The following is a 23,679-nucleotide window of genomic DNA, read 5'->3' as shown; positions in this document are numbered from 1 at the left end:
TCCTGTCCTCCAGGCACCAGGAGCAGCCAGCCCAGCTTGCCATTGGTGGGCAGGGTTTGATGTGTTGTGACTGACAGTAGGAACCCACTGACTCATTCATCTGGGAGATCTGGGTCCCCTTTTGCTGAGATTTCACATCCAGCTCAGCCCAGGGGAGCAACACTGACCTGCCAGTTTCAATCTTTCCAATTTGATGACTTGTAAATATTTCCCAGGTCATATAGAGACAGTGCAGGTCTCCTGAGGATAGGCACACTGTCTTCATCATCTTGCACAGCCATCTGCGAAACAGTCCATAGATCCACACAAACCAAAATCCACAGTGGTGTATACGCAAAGGAAGCAACTCCTTGGGTTCCTCATGCAGCAACATCCAGATGGCCCTTGCTCACCTTCTCACCTCACTGCTGTACTCCACAAGATGTTACCGAACAGAGTGAACCAGAGCATCCTCAAGTACTCATCCTCTTTTCTCCACACTGCTCTCTGCAGAGGAAGTGACTGCAGATTCACCTGTTGAGCTACCTGAGTTCATCCAAAATAAAAGCCAGATCCTTTACCTTTGCAAGAGCAGGAACAATGCAGCCATGAACTCGGTGGTCTGTATTAACCTGAGTGAGTCACCTCCCAGACATCCAGGAACATCCCGCGTGCTCCTTTCCAGCGTGGCCAGATGACTGACACATTACACACTCATCTCCATGACTGACGAGGAAATGACATTGCTGTCGAAGAACTTTTCCTCCCAAAGACCCCAAAGCACATCATAAAAGATGCAACAGTATCAAATCCCTCATGAAGTGATGAGCATGGTCAGAGCCGGTTTTTGTTCAGTGCTGTCCAGGATGAGGAGGTCATGCCAAACCATTACTGACAGCAGGTTACATACACACTGCTCCAACTGCAAACACCAAGTCCATTACCAGGAAGAGCAGGCTCAGAGCCTTACTTTCATCTTGGATTGTAAGCTCCACCGGGATTGCCTGTATAGTGCCCAGCTCACGGGGCTTGGCTCCTGGACAAGACAGAGGCAGGGTTGGGACCATCACCACACTCCTTGGCATCAGGTTGGGAAGGAACCCAGGAGTTCTGCCCCCTTGGTCCTGCCCATCAGACCACCCTCTTCTCATCAAGCAGGGAACTCAGGCTGAGCTCCCCTCAGGGATTCTGGTGCCTACCTCCCAGTCATTTCTACAGGCTTTGGTACCTAGATGCTTTTGCAGGCTCTGTGCCCAAATCCAAGAATCCAACTAGCAGGTTGCTGATGCCCTGTAGCCTCCAGACGCAATGCTGGAGAAACTGTTACACAGTGGAAGAAAACCAGGATGCAAGGTAGAAGGAGAAGGCAAAGGAAATCAAGATCAGAATTAAATTCTTTAATACAAAAAAAAGTTTGTTTGTCGTTGTCGTCGTCGTTTTTTAAGATATATCATCTGTAATTTTTTTGTTTAAAAATAAATATGTACTAAGGAATATCTTGAAAAAATTCACTAGACACAATATGTAGTGTTAATATCTTTTTTCCCCGCAATTATTACAGATAAACAGTAGCACCAATAAATAAAATGATAACAAATATTAAAATTAAAAAGGAGAGAGATTCAAGATGTAGAATTTTCTATTTTTCCTGCTTCTTCTTTTTACATATATAAAAAAATCGTAGCGTCTATTTAATCCGAATCACACATATACATAAACATATATATATATACAAACACATAGCCAAATATATATATAGTATGTAGATGTATATCTAACCCTTGTCTCAATAGGAATGTGTAGGGGTAGGTGTTAGAGAAATTAATTAAATAACTGCCCATAACATGCTACTGACTCTGCCAACAATTGGGGAGATAAGGGATGGGACAACAGGAAGGTTAAATTTATACACAACAAGTACAAATAAAAAAGAAAAAAAAAAAGGTACGGCTTATAAATAGTTGAAATTAAATATTAACAAAGAATACTGAAAAATCCCTACTCTTTAATTAAATTATCTGTTTAATTTCTAATTTAAAAAGGGATATTAAATAAGTATATAAAACACTTTCTCTTCCCTCCCCCCGATCGGAAGCCTCTGTCTTGCGCACGATGCAGCATGAGTATTATACATTGCAGATGCAAGCACCCACCCATGTGTTTTCTCTCCTTCTGAAAGCCATCGGTTGGATGGGGAGATCCTAGTGGTTAGTAGTCGCTTGCTGTGAGTCTGTTTTTAGACTGTCTTGTCTTTTTGGAAGCTTTCCGTGTTGTACGTTATCAGGCGTTGAAAATACAATTGCAGATGATGTTTGGCAGCATTCTGACACAGACCGAGTACCTTTTTGATTATTATTATTATTAATAATAATTTTAATCACAGAACTAGATTATATATATCCACATAGATGTACAAACACACTTTCGGGGGGGGGTGTGTGTGCGCGCGTGTGTAAGGTGGGTTTCACATACACCACAGCGTATATTGCCGATACACACATAGCCAAGATTCTCATGACGTGGCTAAGCGACTCTGGCTGCCTTCACATTTGATTCCCCAGCTCAAGACGTGGAAAAGGGGCCTGATATTTACAGTATGTCATTAAAAAAAAGTCTTGACGTTCTTAAGGGTCATTCACACTGGGCACGCAAACTGAAGGCAGCAAAAGTTGCTTTCTTTTTTCCCCCCTTCAATCTTGGCATACAAATATATTATTTTTTATATATATATATGTATAAAAATAAATATATATATATAAAAAAGAGAGAAAAACACATACATCCATACATCCATACATACACACAGACACAAATGCATACTTTCACATACATACGCACACACACCCCCTACTGTGTATATACTTTTGATTAATATCCCTTTCCAGAAATGTTCCGTAAGCATCTTGGATGCTCTTGAGTGGCAGCTCTGTGCATGAAGAAAGCAGACAGTGCTGAACAACTGTGTGGCTATGCACCGGTCCCCATTCTTGCTTCAGCACACTGTAGACCTTGTGTCCTTTTGCAGCCACCAAGGGCGGGAAATCTAGACTCCTGTGATACTTCCATGAATGGAAAATTAGTGCGCATCAGCTGCCCACCATCCTTAAGAGAAGCCAGCACGTCTCTCTGGCAAAGTTTCTATAGCAAATAAAGTCAACGCAAAATGTACACTGACATCCCATGTCCCAGCAAGGCAGGCAGATTATGAGACGAGTAAGGGCGAAGGTTGGGGGAAGAGAGGGGAGGAGGAATCCTTGATCACGGAGACGGCCATTTCCTTGGCCTTTGACCCATCGCACCCTAGGATGCCGCTCTTTGGAACTCCCTGCCCATCCTCTCCATCACCTCTCCTCCCTGTCCCAGGCAAGGAGAAGGTGGTTTGTGGTACAGCACACTCTACAGAGAAACAGCGGAGGCCGCACAAGTCAGTTAGAGTTAAGAAGTTTACACCCAGCGCTTCTACTCAGTCCAGTCTTAGCTTGTTTCTTATGCCCCAAGTAGCCCGCTTGTGTCCACAGCAGTCGAGTATTATCCAGTGAAGACACCAATAACATTAGCAATGTTAAAAAAAATAATCAGTATATATATATATTATATATATATGTGTGTGTGTGTGTGGTTAAGATATACATATATGTATATATAGATGTGGTTAAAATATATATACATATATATATATGTATATGCATGTATACACACATATATATGTATGCATGGGAAAACCCATCAAATACACCCCTATAAGTCTTCCTGGCTCTGTTATTTAGCAGCATGAAAAGAAAAATAAAATAAAACAGTTCAAAACCCAAAGGTGAATTCTGTGCGGCGGGTGCCTTGGGGAATGTTCCTTCCGGAGTCCATCGTCCGTACTGAAAGTGCTGTGCTCTACCGATCCTTCATTTTTAGGGTTCATTTGGATTAGTGTTTTGTTTTTTTCTGTTCAGGCGAGAAATCAGGCTCCAGAAACAGGGCTGTTCCCCCTTCTTTTCCGCTGCTCACCGTCTCGGTTTTTCACATCTGTCAAAGAGGAGAGGGAAGGAAAAAAAGAGAATGGGGTTAATTTTTGTGATGAGGGTGCAAGTAGGACAGAGAAGGGGTGGCTACTGTGTTTAAGAGCACATGGTGTTAAGACATGGCATGATGTCACTGGTGGGGTGAAATGCTGTGCAGATGGGGCAAATCAGCTGAGAATCTCAGTCCCACGAATCAGTCGACGAATTCTACTCCCCCAGGCTCACCTATACAGAATGGGGGGAGATACTCGTACAGGGGTAAATTTAGGAGCAGAATCAGTGGCTTCCTCACAGATGAGCTGAGTGTTTTGTTTGCACCCTTTCACACCGTGCACACACAAATACACACAAACACACAGAAAAACAAGGCTAAGCAATGCATGCAGAAGGACACAACCCCTCAGCTCTCCATCTAGCCTCTTGTTTGGGTCAGAAGCAATGCAGACAACAAGGTCTCATGCAGGCAAGAAAGTGAAAAGTAAGTGTCTTTCATTCCACTAGCTGCCATGAGCAGGGGTTAGCACCAGAGAACAGCAGCAGCCTGAAGAAGCAGCAGGAGAAATGAGAATTTGCCCTCCCCCACTGGGCCCAATTCTAAATCTAAGAAAGAGCATGAGGAACTTTGGCTTAATCAGCTTTTTATCCGGAAACTGATAATCTAACCACTCCTATAGTCCTTCCTATTTTTCTGGCCAACATCCCATCACATCTGGCCAATTATCCCATCACAGTGAAATTAGTAAACCCCTTCTGCCATCATGACTTCTTTGGGGTATTTTTTGTTTTTTCTTTGTATTTGTTACTATTTCTCACCCTTCAAACTTTGTGGGGTAGTTTTCAGTTATTCTGGGCTTTGGGACAGCAGCAGGGGGAAAAAGGCCAAAGGTCTCAGGCTTCAGGGGTTTTGCTCACTAGGAGAACTTTAACTCCAGAAGTTGCTCTATTCTGGCCCCTCCATCAATTACTCTCCCACTGAAATTAAAGCATCCCAGAAAAATTCTCTGTATACAGAGCAGTTTCCACCACCCTGGCAGTGCCAAGGCCTCTCTGGTTTAGGCACAAAGCATTTTCATCTCCTAGATCTCTGCGGAAAGGATCTGAGTTCAGAGTCAGAGCCAAGGGCTCATTAGCAACCCCATCTCTATGTCTCTCTCTAGACAGCTTGGATGATCCCACACCAGAGATGCACACATACCTTGTGCGAGTCAAGATACCCCACTGAGTTCACCAAAGTGCTCAGGTGGGAAACAAGAATCAGTTTCTGCACGTGTCTATGCCACAGATGGTGTGTGACAGTCCTCAGATGACACATGCACAGCATGGGTCTCTAAAAAAACACCAACCCCACAGTGCTTTTGCATCTCCCACCTCACACCTGAATACACATCCCTGCCTTCACCCAGAGACAGACTTAATCCTGCTGTATCCCATGTCACAGACCTGAATGCTGTCACTCAAACCACAGCTCTGCACAGGACATGGACAGGGAACTGTGAGCAGCACAGTGCAAGAGGACAGGCTGGTCTCCCTGGATTTTAGAAGAACAAAGAGGCAAAGGAAAATGTAGGCACAGCCTTGAGGGAGGCTCCTGGTGGCTTTCCTCATTCTGCACACAGCAGAGCATCTCATCTACAAGCCGAAGAAAAAGGGCTTGGAAGACAGGGGTGATTAAATCCTAATCAGTCAAGGATTTGTCTTTGTCCAACAGTATGCTCAGAGTCGCATACAGATAATGTACAGAGGGCTACAGATCCTCCCCTGGCTACCTCAGCAACATGAACTCCATTTTCTTGTTCTATGATACAGGATACCTGAGATAGAAACGCCTTGTCTCAGGGAGCCGTCCCCGTCCAAGTCCTGACAGCACATCTGAAACGCACAGCTGCCCTCTGAACCAGGGAAAATCTGTCCTCATCCCAGTTAGCCCCTCTGCCCTCTGGCCCACGTAGGACAGAGAAAAGAAGTAACCATATAGCACTGGTGCCAGAAGTCAGCAGGAAGCAAGCTCCCCCCCTCTTTCTCTTTCTCTCTCTTTCTCTTTGTGTGTTTCATCCTTCAGGACACAAACCTGCAAGTGCGCTCGTTTAACTCAAGCTGCCTCGACTTGCAACGTGAGTCTGTGAATTTGCAGGAACATTTACAGGTCTGGGGATCTTGTACAAACAAGTGCTTTCTCCTCTCTGAGCAAGGCTCACAGTGACTGCAAAAAGGCAAAAGGAAAGATGTCTAAGCTACAGCGCTTCAGCAGAAAGAAAATACACATGCAACACCCTAAACATCAAAGCAATTCCCTTGCCCCCTCCCGCAGCCCCCATGCTGCCCACTGGAGTGTCGCAGGCTGGTGGATTTTCCAGCAGCACTCCGACAGCCCCAGGACAGCACCCCCTTGCATTAGCGTAAAGAGAAAGAAAACAGGCCTTCTGCACAGTATTCACAAATGCTGCATTGGATCCATCGGCTCAGGCCAGAGGGAGGAAGAAGGGGAAAGCAAGGATGGGAAGGTGAGAGGTCCCAGCCAGCTCCTGACATATCAATGAAAGAAGTTCTCTGAAGTGGGCTATTTGAGTAGAAAGAGGCCAGCGGCTAAATGAGTTAGATACGCAGGGTCTCTGCTCCCCTGGAAAGTAGCTTACCCCTGCAGCTGGCACTGCCCTCGTTTTTGTAAGCCCCATCTCAACCTTGCCACCTAGGAGTCTCCTACAGAGGAGCCGTGAATTAACAATGCAGAATTTTGTGAATCACCATAAGAGAGGCAGAACAAAAGAGACAGTGAGAGAGACAGTGAGAGAGAAGCCACCAAATCCAGCAGAAAGAGAGAAACAAAAAAAAACCAACAGAGAGTGCGCCCGCCCCAGTTCCCCAGCACCCCCTCTCCAGCTTCCCGCTGCCCCACCTCTCCTCTCCACCTGTGACTCCACCAGACACGCACTCACACGTGCGCACACACGTACACACACACATGCATGGCAGATGCCAGCCTGCCTGTCACCAGTCGTCATAGCAGTGAGGGCACAAGACGAATGGGGGAAAGCAGGTGAGTTGGAAGGCATGAAGAGGTGCAAGGCACTCGCCCATCCACCTGCACTCTTTTGCCTTGGAAAAATAGTTGGCACTAATGATTAGAGAGCCAAGCAAGCTAGAGCCGCCTTCCCTGAGACAGCCTTAGTGCCAGAGCGGTGCCACCACCAGTGCCGGCCCTGCAGGATCCGCGGCCCACCAGTGACTGGGAGGGGAGGGTGAGATTCGAGTGAGCAGCAAGCAGGCAGATTGGTTTGGGGAAAGGGAGGGAAGAGACTCTACAAGCAGAGGACACAAACGTACAAGCTGAGTGGTTTGTACCGGCCTTTCTTGCGCTTTCTCTTTTGACCCTTCCCCTTTCCTCGCTTTGATTTTCTGGAAGAAAAACAAAAAAAAAAAAAGAGAAAGAGAGAGAGAGAGGGGGAAAGAAAGGGAGAGAGAGAGAAAATGGAAGAAAACGCAAGGAAGAAGAGAAAAAAAATACAGCCATGTGCCTTGCTGGGAGGGGAGCAGCACATGAGGCAGGACTGGAGGGTAAATCCCAGGGCCGAAGCACAGATCTCCACCTTGCACACACATTCACTGGCCCTCCGGCGCTCCAGTCAGCACCACAGCCAAGCCAAAACCAGGGTACTCAGCAGAGACCACCTCCAGCAGAGCTGCTGCGAGCAGAGGTGGATCTGCTGAAGACTTGGACGGGCACCTGCCCCCTCTGAGAGGGGCAGTGGGAAAGGGACAGGGGGTGAGGGAGAAGGAACAGAAAGCTTGGTGAAAGCATCACGCAACCGCAGTGAGCGCAGACAACCATTCCAGGCAACAAGCACGGGTGCACACCAGTCGGCAAGAGGCAACCTGAGTGAAAGGGTTCTCTCCAGGAAAAGGAAACCACTCTGACCTGATGCACTGCCTGGCACTGGGTCTAGGCAGCAGCTGAGCTCCAACAGCTCTGCTGCAGGGCTGGTGGCAATGCTGCCTTGGGATGGGAGTCTGGCCTCAGCAATCCACAGACAAGGGGAGAGATCTGGTCTACCCCACACTGCTGTGTGGGAGAGGGCTATCTAACCTGAAGGCTTTGCTCATCCACCCCACCTCCTGCCTGTGGTTCAGAGGACTCCAGGACACCCTATTTGAATGTCTGAAACATCCCCTCTGGCAGTCTCCATCCTGAGTACTGAAGGGGAAAGAGGGAGAAAACTGACTTAGTTATTCTACTCAGGAGATAACCAGCAAGTAGCTTTCAGTTCTTCCCTCCTTTCCTTCCTGTCACCTTCCACAAGGATCTGCCAGACAGACAAGCAGATGAAGCCAAGGTATTGACTCCATTCTGAAAAATTCACCAGTTGCCTCTGACTCGGGCAGGAACTGGGACAGGCAGGGGCTAGGACACGCAGTCCTGGACACTAACCATGGATCCCTATGGGCCACTGAGAGCACAGGGAGCAAGGGAGGCTGGAGCATACGCTGCTCCTTGAGCCACACTAGCACAGGACCAAGGGAGAGACATCCAAGGAGAACGCCCTAGGCAAAGCACTAGGGCTTGTCAGGCAAATGAGTCCCAGCTCTGAGGCACTTCTGCAAAGGCTCCCTCATTCCCTGTTGCAGCCTACCTCGGGAGAGAGCTGTCAAAGGGAATTGAGGGGCAGAAGAGAAAGCACCATAGGTGTTTCCTAGGCCCTGTTCAAGTCGTCTCACTGGAACAAGTGTAAGAGCATCAGCTCAATCCCGGTTCTGCCCTACATGTCAGGCAGGAGTCACAGGGAGACGGTGAGGGGAGGAAAATCAACCTGAAGGGAGGAGAGGGGTACCAATATAACGACTTTCAATCCAGCACAAATCAAAGTACACCAGCCTCTCCCATCCCTTCCCTTCCTTCCCTGGGGAGTGCAGAACCAGCAAAGAGCAGGCAAGGTGCTGTTAGAAGAGGAAAGTGAATGCAACACAGTTGGAGCTGGCTGCTACACCCACACCCCATCCTCACCAGAGTTCACACAGACCAAACTCTTGCACACCTTCAAACCACAGTGCCACACAGACCAACCGTCCCCAACACGGCCCTGCGCACAGAGGAGTGTTGGCTACACACAGCCCGATGCAGCCAGGAGCAGATTTCCAGGGGGAGGAGGAGAGGCTGGAAGGCAGCTAGAAATATACAACCACCAGGAGAGGGGTGAAAGAAGTTCTCTCACTCTCCTGTTTGCTCCCTCTGTCTCTGTTTCAGCCTCATCTCCAAATATTCACCCCTTTCTTTCCAACTCCGCACCTCTAAATGGCAGAATTGCTTTCCCAGTCATGCGCAGTCCAGCTGACCCTCTCACCCAGAGAGGTCATTCCTTCTTTTCGACAGTGTTTCACATTTTGTGCTCATTCCTCAGACTACTGCAGGATGAGAGCTTATATTTCTACTTCCACAACCTCTTTACTTTGGGGAAGAAGTAAAGGGAAGGTTGCGCCTTAGCCTCCTTCACATCACCAGAGCAAATCCATCAGATTGCAAAAAACCCTTATGAAAGCCTCCACCAAGACCCAGCAAGGACATCCACCTCCCTTCATACCCTCCCAGGTCCCCACCCAACCAAAACCAGTGTCACATCCTGCATGGCATCAGTCCTGCCTCCACCAGGCCTTTATTGCCACCTCTCCCTGTAGCCAGCAAAGTTCCTACCCAAGCTGCTGTGAAAGAAGCCAGCAAGTACTCACTCAAGCAGCAAGAAAAAAATTAATAATAAAGAAAGGCAGCGATTTGCAGTAACCAGAAACACCCCAGGAAGAGGGAAGGGAGAATGGGGGCTGCACCTTGAATCCATACTGGTAGGACAGACACGACGGCATTTCCCTGACTTGGGATAATGCATTAGGAATGACTGCCATGGCCATGGGTCATGCAAGGTCCAGGTCTGGGGTATGAAGGAAGGACCATCAGATCTGGGTTTCTGTGCCCACCTGGAATGGATTCAGAGTCTCGCTCCATGCACTACCATACGCCATTTCCAAAAACACCTTCTCAAAGTGAGTATCTCCAACCAAAGAAAAGGGCAAGGGGCAGTGGGGCAAGGAAACACCAACCAACCACCAAAAGAGGAAGGAGGAAAGGCTTGTCACTTACTTTTCTTGTTTGTTTTTGACATCTTTCTTTGGTCTGTGGGGGAAGAGAGAACAAAGGCCTCATTAGAAAAGAGCTTACCACATATACTTCCAGTATTATCCCCAGTTCCCACCAAGTCCAGGGAAAGACATGTACAGCCAGCATTGTAGGATGCCCACGGCACAGGTTAAGTCATCCGTCTCAAAGTGTTTGCTCTCCTGTTGCACCTCACTGGCAACCAGTGCCAAAAGACCCCAGGTTGCAGACTAGCACTGTCCACCTGTGATAGATAGAGATGGAGGAGCCCTGCCAGCAAAGGACTTCTTTTCCCAGGCTTGGCCATCCCACTGCAAACCAAGCGAGGAGACTGCAGAAGCCTCTGAACAACAGTCCCAACCCAAAGGCAGAAAAAAGCAAAGGCTCAGAATAAGTTTATTGCAAGAGGAACCAGTGCTGCTCCATTCTCACCTGCAGTCACATTTACTGTGCTGTAAGAAGCTCATGTGTGATATGTGCTGACTCTGATGGGGTTTAATTCTCATGATCTGGAATGAAAGAAACAGAGAGGGTCACTGCCCATTCAGTCTTCATATTCACAACTCCAAAGCAGCCTGCTGCACAGCAAAGCATTTGTACCCCAGGTGCTCACGGGAAAAGCATGGCAGAGTTTGAGCTAGCTTTGAGGCCCTGTTCTCCCAGTCAGGGAAGGCCTTTGATCACAAGCAAGCAGCAGCAACACCCGACTTCTGCCAAAGCTCTGTTTGCTCATGCTTGCCAGGTGCCAGCACTAGTGGTCTGCCTTGGAGACAGGCATGGGAGAGGGCCTAACACCATAGCAAGGTTCTCACTGAGCCATCTCTGGCTGATGCTAGAGCAGCAGTAACAGAACATCCAGCCTACTCACGCAGAAGCAGTGCTTCAGTCTAACACACAGGCCCAAAGCATATCTGACTCCTTTTCACTAGGCCATACCTTCCTAGTTGACATCTCACTTTCTCAGTGACTCAACACATAAAATAAATCTGAAGATCTGTGCTTTAAAGAGCCCTGCAGAGCCAGACATTACCCAGCCCCCAATCCCAAGTGCCTCCAGGGAAGTCATATTAGAAGATATGTAATATTGTCACAGTCTCTCAACCCAGAACATGTCCGGACCACTCTAGCATTTTCACCAGAGATCTGCTTAAGTGCCTCTGACCCTTTACAGGCATGCAGGCATACCAGCCAAGAACTGTAGTTCAGCAAGGAATGGTAGCAAGAAAACCATCCCTAGCTACATCATGCTAGTATGCTCTGGCCCAGGCTGGAGCCTGCAAGGGGAAAAGCAGTATGGGGAACTATGGAAGGGGACAGACTGGTTCTCCAACAGAGTTTAAATACAGCTCAAATAACAAGTAAAAAGAGCCTGCTGGGTAATCACTCAGCACTGCACATCTCTCATCGATATCAAAAAGTGATGGTGATATTTACAGTGGCTGTTCAAGAGCCTGAGGGACAAAGGTAGATGAGGGAGCTGTGGGTTATGGATAATGGGCACCAGCACCATTTTGGACACAAGCTGGGATCCGGGCTGACAGAAAAGGGCAGTAATAAAGCTCTCAAAAGCAGTTTGCAACTTCCCCACTTGCCCAGCCTTTGCAATCATGGCCATTTCTGTCTCTTCCAAGGAATGAATTCAACAGCCTCCAAACAAAGGAGGAGGATGCCCAGAGGCAGAAAGGCTTTTACACTTGACACTGAAGCAGTGTGTTTCTTGGAGTCCCTTTCACCCCTGCTGTGCCAGGATAGCTAATGACCCAAATCCCCTGCATCTCCGGTACAGGCTGACCCCAAATGCCCTGCAGGAGAGAGTACTGACAGGTTCTCCCCTTTTGCACTACTCAGCTGCCTTCAGAACAGCTGTACGTACCAAATGCAGAGTTAAAGTGGAGCAAGGGCCCAAGGAGTATCTTCTTTGGGAACTCAGAGGTAATACCACTGGAAATGCTCCTTTGCATTCTCTAAGCACAAAGTGCTCCTTCGCAGAAATGCTGCTTTGCATCCTCCTAGCTACTGTATTTGGACAACAGCCAAAACCAGATTCTCCTGTTAGCCTTAAACAGACACAGGCAACTCATCTTTTAGCCCTGCATGGTGTAACACTGGGCACCAGGGTCAGGAGAGGGTTTCTCTGGGGTAGGCTGCCCTTCCTCTGAATTAGCTGAGGTGGAACTTCGAGTGGTTGTGATGGTTGACTTGCTTCCTTCCAACCAAGCATGGCAGATTGCAAGTTGGGCTCTCACCTCCATCGTGACGTTGTACACATCCACAGGGACACATTCTAGGCCCTCATCGCCGCAGCAACCTGCACATCTCATCAGAGGCACACAGGATGGCTTGAATATGTATTCCACCTCATCAGGGTACTCCTGGAAAATGTCCACCAGGGTCTCAATTGTCCTGCAGAAGCTGCGCTCGTAGACTTCCAGGAATTTGATAACTAAAAGGAGGAATGGAGGGAATAAGTTAATGCAAACTTAGCTCAAGAATGTCTAGTGCCTTGCCCCTTAAAATGAGCCAGACAGTTGCAACACAACTACCCCGTGCTTTTCACTAACAGTCTTGCAGGCCTAAGTCCTTTGTCTGTGCCCTACATACACATACACATAAGTGGAGAAGAGAAACAGACAATCTCTTCCTACAGCTGCTTTAGGCAGCGGCAAGATAGACAAGAGACCCTCACTATTTGTCTCCCTGATGCGTGCCACAGGTGACTCTTCCCAAACCCCTTCTCTGCTATTCCCCATACTCCTGGGATGCTGCCACTAAGCATATCAGCCAAAAAGCACCTGAAGCTGCAGCAGATGATCTGCACTCTGGATTAAGGCCCTTCACCGGTTTGCCCTTAAACCCCTTTCAAAACAGCCAGTGGATGCCTCAGTGGGTTTTAGAAAGCAACGGAATAAGCCAGAAGCATCCTTCGTACAGACCTCGGCACAGAGACGCTTTCAAGAACAAGCAGAGGTTCTGAACCATGCAGCTGTGTATTTTCACTCTTGCTGTCAGCTACCTCTTTTGCCCATGCAGAACATGCACCTCAGCAGGCCACCTCCGAACCACAACAGCACCCTACAAGTCACAGCCTCGGTGTCTCCACACTGACCACTTTCCCAGACCGAGGAATCAAGCCACTCACTGAAAGATTCAAAGCAAGCCCACAGGACCCCCAGGATTAACTAGACTATATATTTGGCTACTGAACCACAATGAGACAGTGTGGGAGAGGGAACAGGGTGGATCTGCCATTATCCCATGCCTTCCCTACGAATGGAGCAAACATTAACTGCTTGCGATCTGCACTGATTTCACAAGCATTTCTCAATGTTTCCCAGTCTCTTGCCAAAGCTTCATTTTGCTGCTTGGTCAAGGGTTGGAGAGATTTAAAGAGATGAGAGATAGGACAGATAAGTACACACGCACAAAACCCAGGTGCTAGTACACTACTGCAAACAGCGAGTACCTGGAGCCCTCCAGGCCTCCTAGCTCTACCAGCATGCTGGCAACGGAGGATGTCTCAAATGGAGCACAGGATAAGAGTACACACAAAGAGATAGTACCTGCCCCATGCTGTTATGCACTATAATGATCCACCTGTACAGTATGCAGAGTCCTACAGCACTAAGGTTGATAACTCAGAGTGATAAGAGCAAACTGCTTGCATCATGGAAAATAATGGTCTCCAGTAAGCATTTCTAAAGTGCCCTGAACTTGTGACAAACTGGCATAAAGGTTACTTTGCCACAAAAATGCAAAAGCTTCACGGCTTGGAGCTCACAGCCCGCAGTTAATTGTTGAAAGTTAATTCTAGATCATGCAGGGCTGACAGTGCCCCAGTGCTGAAGTGATGAGAGCGGGTACAAGAGGGGAGGAGCTTCCATCCAAGGAGTTTGAAGTGTCAGAGAGCGTGAGCGGCTATTAAAAGAGAAAGTGGCCTGTGAAAGGCAAATGTAGCCTGGCAGGCATGGACTGCTTGTTGGTATTCCTTGTCTAGAAGACAGCATGTTTCTGCTCCTCGTTCCTTCCCTTCCTCTTCCCTCCTCCCCTAAGTGGAGTATATCTCCTATCTATTCTCCTATCTTGTCTGTGGCTACCTCATTCTTCCTGTTCCCCTTCAGAGTGACCTTAGTTACTGCCTATGTTCCAACAAGTTGAACAATTTAATATGTGGGAAATTCTCCAGGCACAATGACAGTTGCTGAATTGCACTGTTGATTATTGTGCCAGCAGAAAGGATCTGGGAACTCGGGCAGAAAAGGCACAGTTCTGGATAAAAATGCTTACAGATCTACATCAAGGGGAGGGATGGAAGGTAAGAGAGAGGAAAAGCATCAGTTAGCTGTACAAATCAAATCCTCCCCACCACATCAGTCTGGGGCATAAAGAAGGCAAAAACCAAAACAGAGCAGAAAGCTGAAGTGAAACTGATCAATGCCTTACACACTTTTTTAAATGTTTGCACTTCCCAAGCAGCTGGATTACACCAGAGAATCCAGACTACAGATTGGCCACAGAATAGCACATTCAACTTCTTTTCCAGAGCCTTTACTTTCACTGCTGCACCCCAACAACTATACTTGAGATCTGGAAGATATGACAAGACCAAATCCTTCCCATAAAGAATCCAGGAGTTTTCACCTTTAACACATGATGATTTTACAAAGTCTGAATCGGCCTCTGAAAAGGGAACAGGGAATCTTCCCCTAGCTGCCAGTCAGAAAATCCTGCCAGGAAAGGTATGTTGCCTTGATTTAGCTGGACACAGAGCAAGACATTGCACATTGAGACTGCGCAACACTCCATAGTTCATTTGCACAGTTAGCACCCAAACCAAACTGGAGCACATGACTGAGGTACAGCCATCCCCACAGCAAAGCCCTGCCCCTGCTACCACACCTACACTTCTACCCCTATGTACTGGGAGTCACATTCCACACTTTGCCAGGCTGATTCAGTCTGTGCTTCCTTTCCATTAGCTGTGTCAGGGATGGAAGAAGGTCTGTCTTTCATGGAGAAGCATAGGAAGGTCACCAAAGGACTAACACCACTTGGCCTGCTCCCTTCCTGCAATTTGGGCTTCAGCCCATGTTAGAAGTTAATCCTGCAATTAACCCACACCCCTACCCTGCAAAACACCTCCAGATTTGAGTCAGAGGTTCTTCATTGTGAATGGAGAGGGAAGCAAGGTTAAAACTCAGTCAGAGCCCACATTAACTCTTCGAGGCAGACATAGACACAGCAGGCAGGATTCAGTCCAAATTTGGAGCAGTCGAGTGGGAACATGCTGGACTAGAAAAGGGGAAAGTCTATGATCATTCTGCCTCCCTCCCCATCAATGGCTTAGGAGCAATACAGACATGCTGTTCTTTTAAAAATAAAAGTGCAGCCACAAGTGCTGGTGGTTTCCTTTATTTATACCAGAAAATCTTTTCTCGTGGAACAAAGAGTGTTTGTCCGACTCCTCTACAACTTCCCGTGCCACAAAACATGTGGAAGACTCTCTTGAGCACAAAAGGGTAGGGGCTGAAGCTAAAATTACAGTCTCCAACCAGAGTAAGTCCATCCCAAATAAAGACCTGTCACCACTTGAAATCTCAGAGCAAGCACAAAACGGCCAAAGACACAAAACCACCTTTCACACCAAACTCAAAGCCCCCAAGAGCTTCAGCAGAAGGAACTACACGACTGTCCTTGTGTAACAGAGGCCCATCACTGTCTCCTCTTCACAAAGGAGAAACTGAGGTATAGAGACAGGACCTCTAAGGTCAAACGGCAGGAGACAAGGTAATGCCAGGAGTCCTGACTTCTAGCTCACCGATACATCTCTACATTGCAGAACCAGAAATAGCACCAAGACAATACACCTAAGTCTCACCACTTATACTGCCAGACCAACTTCTCCTGCAATTCCATCAGCCTTCTTGTGACAGAAGTTAATTCTGTTTGATTCTTCCCCTCCCCAGGAGGGATTTGTTGGACACAACGAATGGCAGAGATGAGGACACTAGCTCTTTTCTACCAACAGCAGAGGACTGGTTACCAAAATAAGCCTCACAGCAGGCTCCATCTTGATCCCTCTGGAGGCACTGAACCTTCTTCTGTTGACTTCAGCAGGAGCAAGGGTCAAGCGCAACAGGCAGCAGCCTGCCAGCAAATCAGAAATTTCACCCATGCAAAATGGATACCTATCGCAAACACAGCCTGCCACAAACCTCTAGCAACACACGTGCAGTCTGTCACACCAATAAAGTTACAGAAATTGAAACTGACTGCTACCTAAGGGGAAAAAAAAGAAAAAAGAAAAAGCCAATCTGGAGCCACACTGCTGGAGCCCTCTGCTGACCTCCGGCTGGAATAACGCTGAAGGTCACAGCCTGTGGGGACCCTGCAAGACACTATGCCAACCCTGCCATACAACGAGTGACCTGCTCTGCTACGAAGGTAAGGGGAAAACACAGTCAGGATGGTCCTAAAGCACCTGATGATCACCTCAGCCTGAAGGCTCCAAAGTCCACAGCCCTTTTACCCCACTGCTGAACTGAGGACTGTGGACAGAAAGCCAACCTCCTGACACACGCAGGGCTCCACTAGACAAGCTGCTTGCAGGAGGCATCTCTGACCAACCCCAGAGGGCTGACTGCCCTTCTGATCTACATTTACTTTCGCAAACCAACGAGGCAGAGAACGCTTCCACAGCCTGGCCTTTGGGCAGCTGGAGAAACACAAAAATCACAACAGCAGCAGAGGCACCACCTCATTTCCTATTAGGCAGTAGTCCCATCTGTACTGGACCACCAGGAATGAATTAAGTAGAACCTATCAGATCACACTGCTGTCCCCTGCACCTGCAAAGCCTGCTAGCTCCAACTGGAGTAAAAAGGTGTATTTTTCGAGCCTGGCTCTGTACAGCACCCAGCAATATCCTGACTGGGGTGTACCTGGGACTGTCGGGAAGAATGAGACCAGAAAATCATCCTGGACGGCCCTTTTCTCCTTCTCTCCCCCCCGGGGACCTGCTGCCTGGGGGCCGTTGGGTTCTGCTCTGGCTTTTGTTCGGGATCAGCCCTGGCCACCCAGACGGGCACCGCCAGCGCCCCCGGGAAAGAGGCGGGCAGCACAAGATGACAAATCCCTTCCTACAGCACTGTGGCGAATCCCCAGCAAACTGCTCGCTGCTACCCAGCTCTTTGTGTGCGCCCGTGTGTGTGTGTGTATATATATATATAAATGAGCGTGCGTATGTGCACTAGCGCACGCACGCACGCAGTTTCCCTCTGAGTTGTGGTAAGCCAGCAGCGGGCTGGGCCAGCCCTGCTGCCCGCCCAGGCTCCGTGGCCGCCTCGGCCCCACGATCCGGCCCGGGCCCGCGGCGTGGGGCGGTGCAGCCGCCACGAAGGGGCCGATGGCGGCGGCGCCTCCCGCCGGCTGCCCCCTGCGCCCGCTCCCCGTGAGGTGGCGGTGTTGGCCGCCTCCGGCTCTGGGGGCTCCTGCCCCCGCCCGCCCCCGCCCGCCGGGAAGCCGCCCAGCGCTTACCTTCATTAGGTTTCCGCTCCCCGTCCCCCAGGGCAGGCGCAGCTTTCGACAACTGCAAAGACAACACAGAATCAGTCACAACACGGAACCGTGACGCGGTCCCGGGGCGCGGGGGGATCCCGGGGAGGGGCTGAGGGCCCCGGTCCCGCCGCCGGCGGGGGGGCGGAGGGAGCCCCGGCGGGAGAGTGCGCCCCCGAGGCGGAGCCGCTCCCCGCTGGCCGCCCCGGCGGGCACAGAGGGACCTTTTGTTCCCCCCGTCCCCCGGGGAGCCGAGGGGGGCACGGGCGGCAGGGCCGCGGGCTGGCAGACGGGGCTGGCCAGGCGGTGCGGCGGGCCCGAGAGAGGCCCCCAAAGGGAGACACGCGTCCCCGGGGAGCCGCTGTCAGTAACTGCGGGCAAACACCGGGAGCAAATCTGTGCCCGGAGGAGAAAAGTAACGGGGGTGACCTGCTGCCGCCGACATGACTGGTGGGCCTCGGCACCGCTTCCTCCCGTAAAGGTGAACCCGGTCCGGGAGGGCAGAGGTGGGGAGAAGGGCGGCCAGGCGTGAAAGGGCATCTCTCCCCTCTCAATGTCACACATGTCTGTCGCCCAGCAGTGGTGGCCACCGAGGTGTCGGCATCTGGCCGGGTGTCAGGGCGATTAACTGTGACAGCACCACTTTGCCGACAGACGCAGCCAAACCGCCCAGATTTCCTTCCTCTCTGCTGGAAGGGAGGGTGACGCGCGCTCCCGCCTAACGGTCCCGGTCCCCAGCCCCTGCGTCGATCCCATTCCTGCGCTCCCCGCGGCTTCCCCTGGACGGGAATCAAAAAGTCCGCAAGCTCTGCATTCACTCCTGCTGCCTCTTGGGACAAGGGGCATTTCCAAACCACTGACACAGGCAGCTGTGGTGACAGGTAACCCACCCCCAGATCTGTATGGAGAAGCATTACACCACTTTACTAAGGAAGTCTTTTTAATACCAGGTGAAACAAGAAATCCACTCCTCCTGCTCTTCGTGAGGGCTTTACCTCTGACGTAACTTTCCAGCCGTCAGGTTTCCCCCTGCTGTTCTGTTCTGAACCAAAACGAAAAATGCCCAGCGTTCTTCACTTCTCCCGAGATACGCTGCCACCTGTGTGATGCCATCCACCCCAGAACTTCCTGCCTTTCACCAGAGGCCCAAAAGGAGCGTGGTGATACACACAAAGCTTTTAGGCTTAGAAAAATGCCCTCCGATCTCACAGCCAAAGACAGAGCTGAATTAAGAAGGCCAAGTCCACCTCAAGCTTATAATGTGAATCAGCCACCTATGGTCTTCTAGGCAGCTCCGTGCACAGGGCGGCACCAGCATCCGAGCTGCCCAAAGTGTCAGCTTTTAAAAGAAGGGGGCAAGAGAGCAAGCTAGAAGCCCCTCTCCAAGACATTCCTTTGTGTCTGTGCACAGTTCCTTTTACCTAAGGTTCCCCTGACCAAACTTGCTTCTCATTTCAACCAAAGTCTTTCTGTACCTGGGCATAACTCACCAGCCCAGACCTGAACCACCCCATGCATGGATCTGTTTCTTCTCTGGGGAGGAGAGGGCTGTGTGCCGAACCTCAGGGCTGTGACAAAACTTTAAAAAGCAGGTTCCTAGAAACAGTTTCATTCCTGAAGTGTAAAGGTCACTGCAACAGCACAAACAAAATGGAGGCAGCGGAGGTTGCAGCGGCCTTCCAAAGCCACTCAGTGCCTGACAATCTATGGGTAAAAGGAAAACCGCATCAAGGGCAGAAAAGCCTCGATCTGCTACGGCACAGGAAGAGGATCACAAGCCAAGTCAGTTTATCCAAGTCACAATGCCCCCAAGACTTTTTGCAGAGGGATTTTTGGTTCACACACAAAATGACCATGACAAACTGAGCAAAATGAGCTCAGAGTCACCTTGAGGGACATTTTCACCCATTCTCTATGCAAGGCTGCCCGGCGGGCTGCCAAGCCCACCGCCTCCTCAGATGCAAACACACATGGTGTACAAGTAATGAGAAGCAGAAGCAAGCCACACGCTTTCACTGCTCACCTGTGCCTAGCCAGCACCTTGCCCTGCCCCGATGTAGTGGAACAGGAGCCAGAACAGTCTTCCAGCACTCACCTAGACCTGGGACATGATCCCACATCAAGGATGGGCAATGAGATCTGTGCAAAGTGTGCAGAGAGCTTCTGAGCATTCCCAGCAGAACTCTCAGCAGAAACTGGAAAGGTTTCCCAGAACTATCAGTAACACACTCTCTGCTCGCTATTCCAAGAAACTTTTCTGCCCTTTCAGCAGTGCCTTTCACCTGTGGCTAGTGCCCTCAAAGCACATCCACTAGAACAGCAGGTGAAGGGAGTCTTGTGCCTCACGTTAAACCAGTCTGCTACATATCAGACAGGGCAATGGGCAACCAAAAACATTCCATGGGACAAGCAGGCCCAGTTGTGCCCTTCGGTGGGAGCCTGAAGGTCACACTCTCCTCTGCTGGCTTTTAGCATTACCCAACAGTTCTGTAACACAATTTTTTTCCAACAGATTTTCAACATTTCACAGAAGTGTGGAAGTAACCCCTGGCCTGGCCTCGAGAGTGGGATAAATGACCCCAGGAATGGGGCTGACAAAGAGGAAGCTTCTTTCTGTGCCCTTTGCAGGTCGCAGCTAATGCACATTCCTGCCGTGGAGTAAAACCCTCCCTAAGAAATAAACCCACTTTCACACCATCCGTGTGTCTGTACCTTCCCTGTCTTCCTTCTCCCCCAAGGGAGCAAGCTTTCCTCTGAAGGGAGAGAAAAGGTTAATCAAGTCATTCCTCTCTAACCATCCCCTCACCACCACCACCAGCACTCTTTCTCTCCCTTCCCCTCCCCCTAATCTGTGCAGCCTCATTAAAAGAGCTTTGTAACTGTTTAGGACTGGAACAAACAATCCATCCACTTTGAGAGGAACTCTGGGACAGGAGTTAAGGCACTTTTCGTCTTAGGCACTAGAAATTCTCAGAGGTTTCTACTTAGAGGAGGGGGGGACAGGACTCACTACACTCCTTCTCCATTGTACATGCAGACAGAGGTCAGTAATCCCAGAAACTGCCAGCACAGCTGAGGCACCTCTGACAGAACAGAACAGACAGGAGAATGGGTTTGAGGTTGCTCAGGAGTCAGTGAACCCCTCATGTGTCAGCCTGGGCTTCCCTCTCCCCTGCTCCCATAGGAGCACTCCTGTTCCCAGCCTGTCCTCAGACCATGGGCCTGGAACAGCTCTGGGGAAGGTGACCCGCTGCGTCCCGGCTGCCTACAGGCTGGGGAAGCAGGTTCTGGTGGCTCCCCATCGTGGCCTGGTGCAGAGGCACACCAAAGGCAGGGAGCCTGGTGGGTGTGCGATCATTAGCAGTCTAGTCACAGGCTTGCTCTCCCTCCCTCAGTGTCTAATCGCTGCCTGTTCCCTGTGGCAATACACTTGGTATATCCAGGTCTCTCCACTGTTCACTGCAGGAGAGTAAGACTCCTAGACCCTCATCAGGGGTTACCTGTCACCAGGCTGCCAGCAAAACCCGCAGACAAAGGAAGATGGGGAATGACCAACTGTCCCCCATTCTTTAGGAAATGGGTGACTGGAAGGGGACAACAATGTAACTTCTCTGATCCCATGGGGCATGAGGACTGTGCAGTACAGCTCAGCAGAGTCAATCAGCTGGGAAGGCAGCACTGCAAAAGCACCCTTCCCTCCCTCTCCTGCACAGAAAGGCTATCACCACCAGTGGAGGCAGACACCTGTGGCATCAGCACCACCCAGACCCAACTATGAAATAATTTCCCACCATCCCAGTCTTGCTGCAGGAGTGACCGTAACAACTCCCTCAGTAAGGAGTCATCCCCCTGCCACCTTCACCAGAGGAACCTTGATTCCAGCATCCCTCTTCCTTCACTTCCAGGAAAGCTGCCCAGCACATGCTGGACCCTGCTTTCCCAACTCAGACTCTGCCAGAGCTTTTATTTAATGCTCTCTAACGCGCCTGGCTAGCTAGATAGGTTTTATTCAGTATGACAGCCAGATTAACAGTACAGATAAATATTATCATCAAAGCACAAAACCCTAGTCCCGGCGTGAAGAGTCATGCCTTCTGCCATGCCCAGAGTCATCGTCAAGCTGCCTACGTGAGATCTGCTGGTATTTCTAACGTTCCCATCACCGCGGTGCCCGGACGATCAACGGACAAATAAGGACAGAACCGAAGGGCAGACCTCACCGTCAATCTGCCTGAGCACTTACCATGGCCCACATCACCCAGGTACCCGAACCTCTACCAATCTCTCATGCATGTGTTCCTGCAACATTTACCCCCAAACCCCTGTAATTTTTCCCTACCTTTTTTCCCACCATTATACTCTCTATTTTCTCATCTGCACCGTCCTCCAGCCTGGGAGAAAAGGCAGCATGAGGCTTTTATGCAGCTCCTGAGGACAGACAGATCTAGACTCTACCTGATCTGCCGTTTCCTCTTCTGGGGAAGAGGAAGGGGAGGGGAGAAGGAACAAGGGGAGGGTTAAAGGGTATTATCACTAGACACCGATACAGTTGTCTAACCTATAGCTGGGGAACAGATGCTACTGTACAAGTTTGCTGAGGAGCTGGGAGGCAAAAAAACCCCTGTCCTGGGTGACTGTGGAAAAACTCTTGGAGAATGGAAAAAATTGTCCCACAAGCCAAATCTGGCAGGCAGGCAGCACGGAGCTGCTCTGTGCCACACTCAAGTGAGAGCTGCACCTCAGTTCCCATCCAGCACAGCCTAATGTGCGGCTGTCACTGTATAAAGTAGAGATATAACAGGCTAGAAACAAAGCGTGCAGTGCTTGCATGACTTCAGTTACAGTTGAAATGGCTCCTAATTGGGGAGTTGCCTTCTAGCATCGGTGCTGAACAAACAATGTGAATAACTGATTAGTTTGCAAGCGGCGTTTATTTTCATGATTATGGGAGATGATCTGGCCCACGCTCTCTCCAAGTGCCGAGGAGAAATGGCAGGAGAGAACTAACCTGTTATAACCTTTAAAACGTAATCCATGCCTGCCTCACGAACAGCCACTTTCACGTGGGCACTCTGTCTAAACCCCTTAATATCTCTTGGCAACACAGCCCTCTTGACTCTTTAGAAAACAGATTTATAGGACAGGTTTGCACAGGAAGCTGCCTTTCTTTTTTCTTTAAAAAGAGAAAGAAAAAGAGAAAGAGTTGGTTTCTAATCCGTCAGGAATAGCAATGAGGTAAAAAGTGACTGAAGAGGAAGAGAAGAGAAAAATCCATGATTTTGTAATCTCGGTGCAGGAGATATGTATTTTGATTAATTTTTTTTTCCCCAATCTGGAAGAAATTCAGGATCCATTTTGTCCTCTTTGATCTCTATTTGTTTTTCCATCTAGGCATTTTGAACTCCACTCGCCGGTACGAACCCGAGCTGGGACCCAAGGCAAATACCGCCGAAACACCCTTTTGCAATGTCAGGAGACCCGAGGACGGGAGGCGAGGCTGATGCAAGAAGCCGGCGCGCTGCCTCTGTGCCCCGCGCCCCGCCGGCCGCAGCGCCCCGACCCTGGCGGGACCCCCGGCCGCGCCGCCCCGGGAGCCCCGCGCCGCGCCGCGCACATGTGCGCGGATACTCCGTACGGCTCTGCCGGCTGCCCAGGAGGCCCGCGGAGCTCCGGGCAGCGCTGTCCCCCCAGCTACAGCACCGCACGCACACGTGTCTGCGCTGCGGGCACCCACCCGCACCCGGCGCCGACAGGGTGGCGGCACCGCACCGAGCAGGTGGGAGGCAGAGGGGGGGCAAGAAAACAAAAAGAGGGGGTAAAAAAGTATTTTCGGCCGTCTGCCCTCCCACCCCCTCCGGTACGCGTGGCACAAAAGCCCCCGTCCCGCCGCTTACCTCCGCGCTCTGGAGATAGAGCAGCGCCGCCAGCCCCCAGTGGATCCAAGTGAGCAGAAAGTTCATGGTTGCCGGCGCACGCCGCGGAGCGGGGCCCGCCGCGCTC

General features: G+C 50.1%; 1 protein-coding gene and 1 long non-coding RNA gene across 12 annotated transcripts; one reads left to right on the top strand and one right to left on the bottom strand.

Moving 5' to 3' along the window:
* Nucleotides 1-1,355: 1,355 nt before the first annotated feature.
* On the bottom strand, nt 1,356-23,673 carry VEGFA (vascular endothelial growth factor A). Of its 11 annotated transcripts, none has more exons than XM_027682041.1 (9): nt 23,574-23,673; nt 17,662-17,713; nt 12,375-12,571; nt 10,561-10,637; nt 10,114-10,146; nt 9,804-9,950; nt 7,314-7,385; nt 6,061-6,192; nt 1,356-3,996 (listed from the first exon to the last, which is right to left on the bottom strand). In XM_027682041.1, exons 1-9 carry the CDS (start codon nt 23,637-23,639, stop codon nt 3,975-3,977), a joined length of 798 nt encoding a protein of 265 aa, XP_027537842.1. In that variant the 5' UTR covers nt 23,640-23,673; the 3' UTR covers nt 1,356-3,974. The 11 variants fall into 11 exon arrangements, with proteins under 11 accessions (XP_027537842.1, XP_027537841.1, XP_027537846.1 ...); XM_027682040.1 differs by lacking the exon at nt 23,574-23,673 and adding an exon at nt 18,109-18,270; XM_027682045.1 differs by lacking the exon at nt 9,804-9,950.
* LOC113966924 lies at nt 18,446-20,376 on the top strand. The gene is made up of 2 exons (XR_003534012.1): nt 18,446-18,560; nt 18,630-20,376. It is a non-coding gene; the product is annotated as an uncharacterized LOC113966924 (long non-coding RNA).
* Nucleotides 23,674-23,679: the final 6 nt, after the last annotated feature.

This window comes from Neopelma chrysocephalum, unplaced genomic scaffold, assembly GCF_003984885.1.
Source record: "Neopelma chrysocephalum unplaced genomic scaffold, ASM398488v2 Primary Assembly neopelma1_61c, whole genome shotgun sequence".
Taxonomy (NCBI): Eukaryota; Metazoa; Chordata; class Aves; order Passeriformes; family Pipridae; genus Neopelma; species Neopelma chrysocephalum.
Note: the sequence above shows the minus strand (reverse complement) of the source record. Positions and strands in the feature narration are given on the sequence as shown.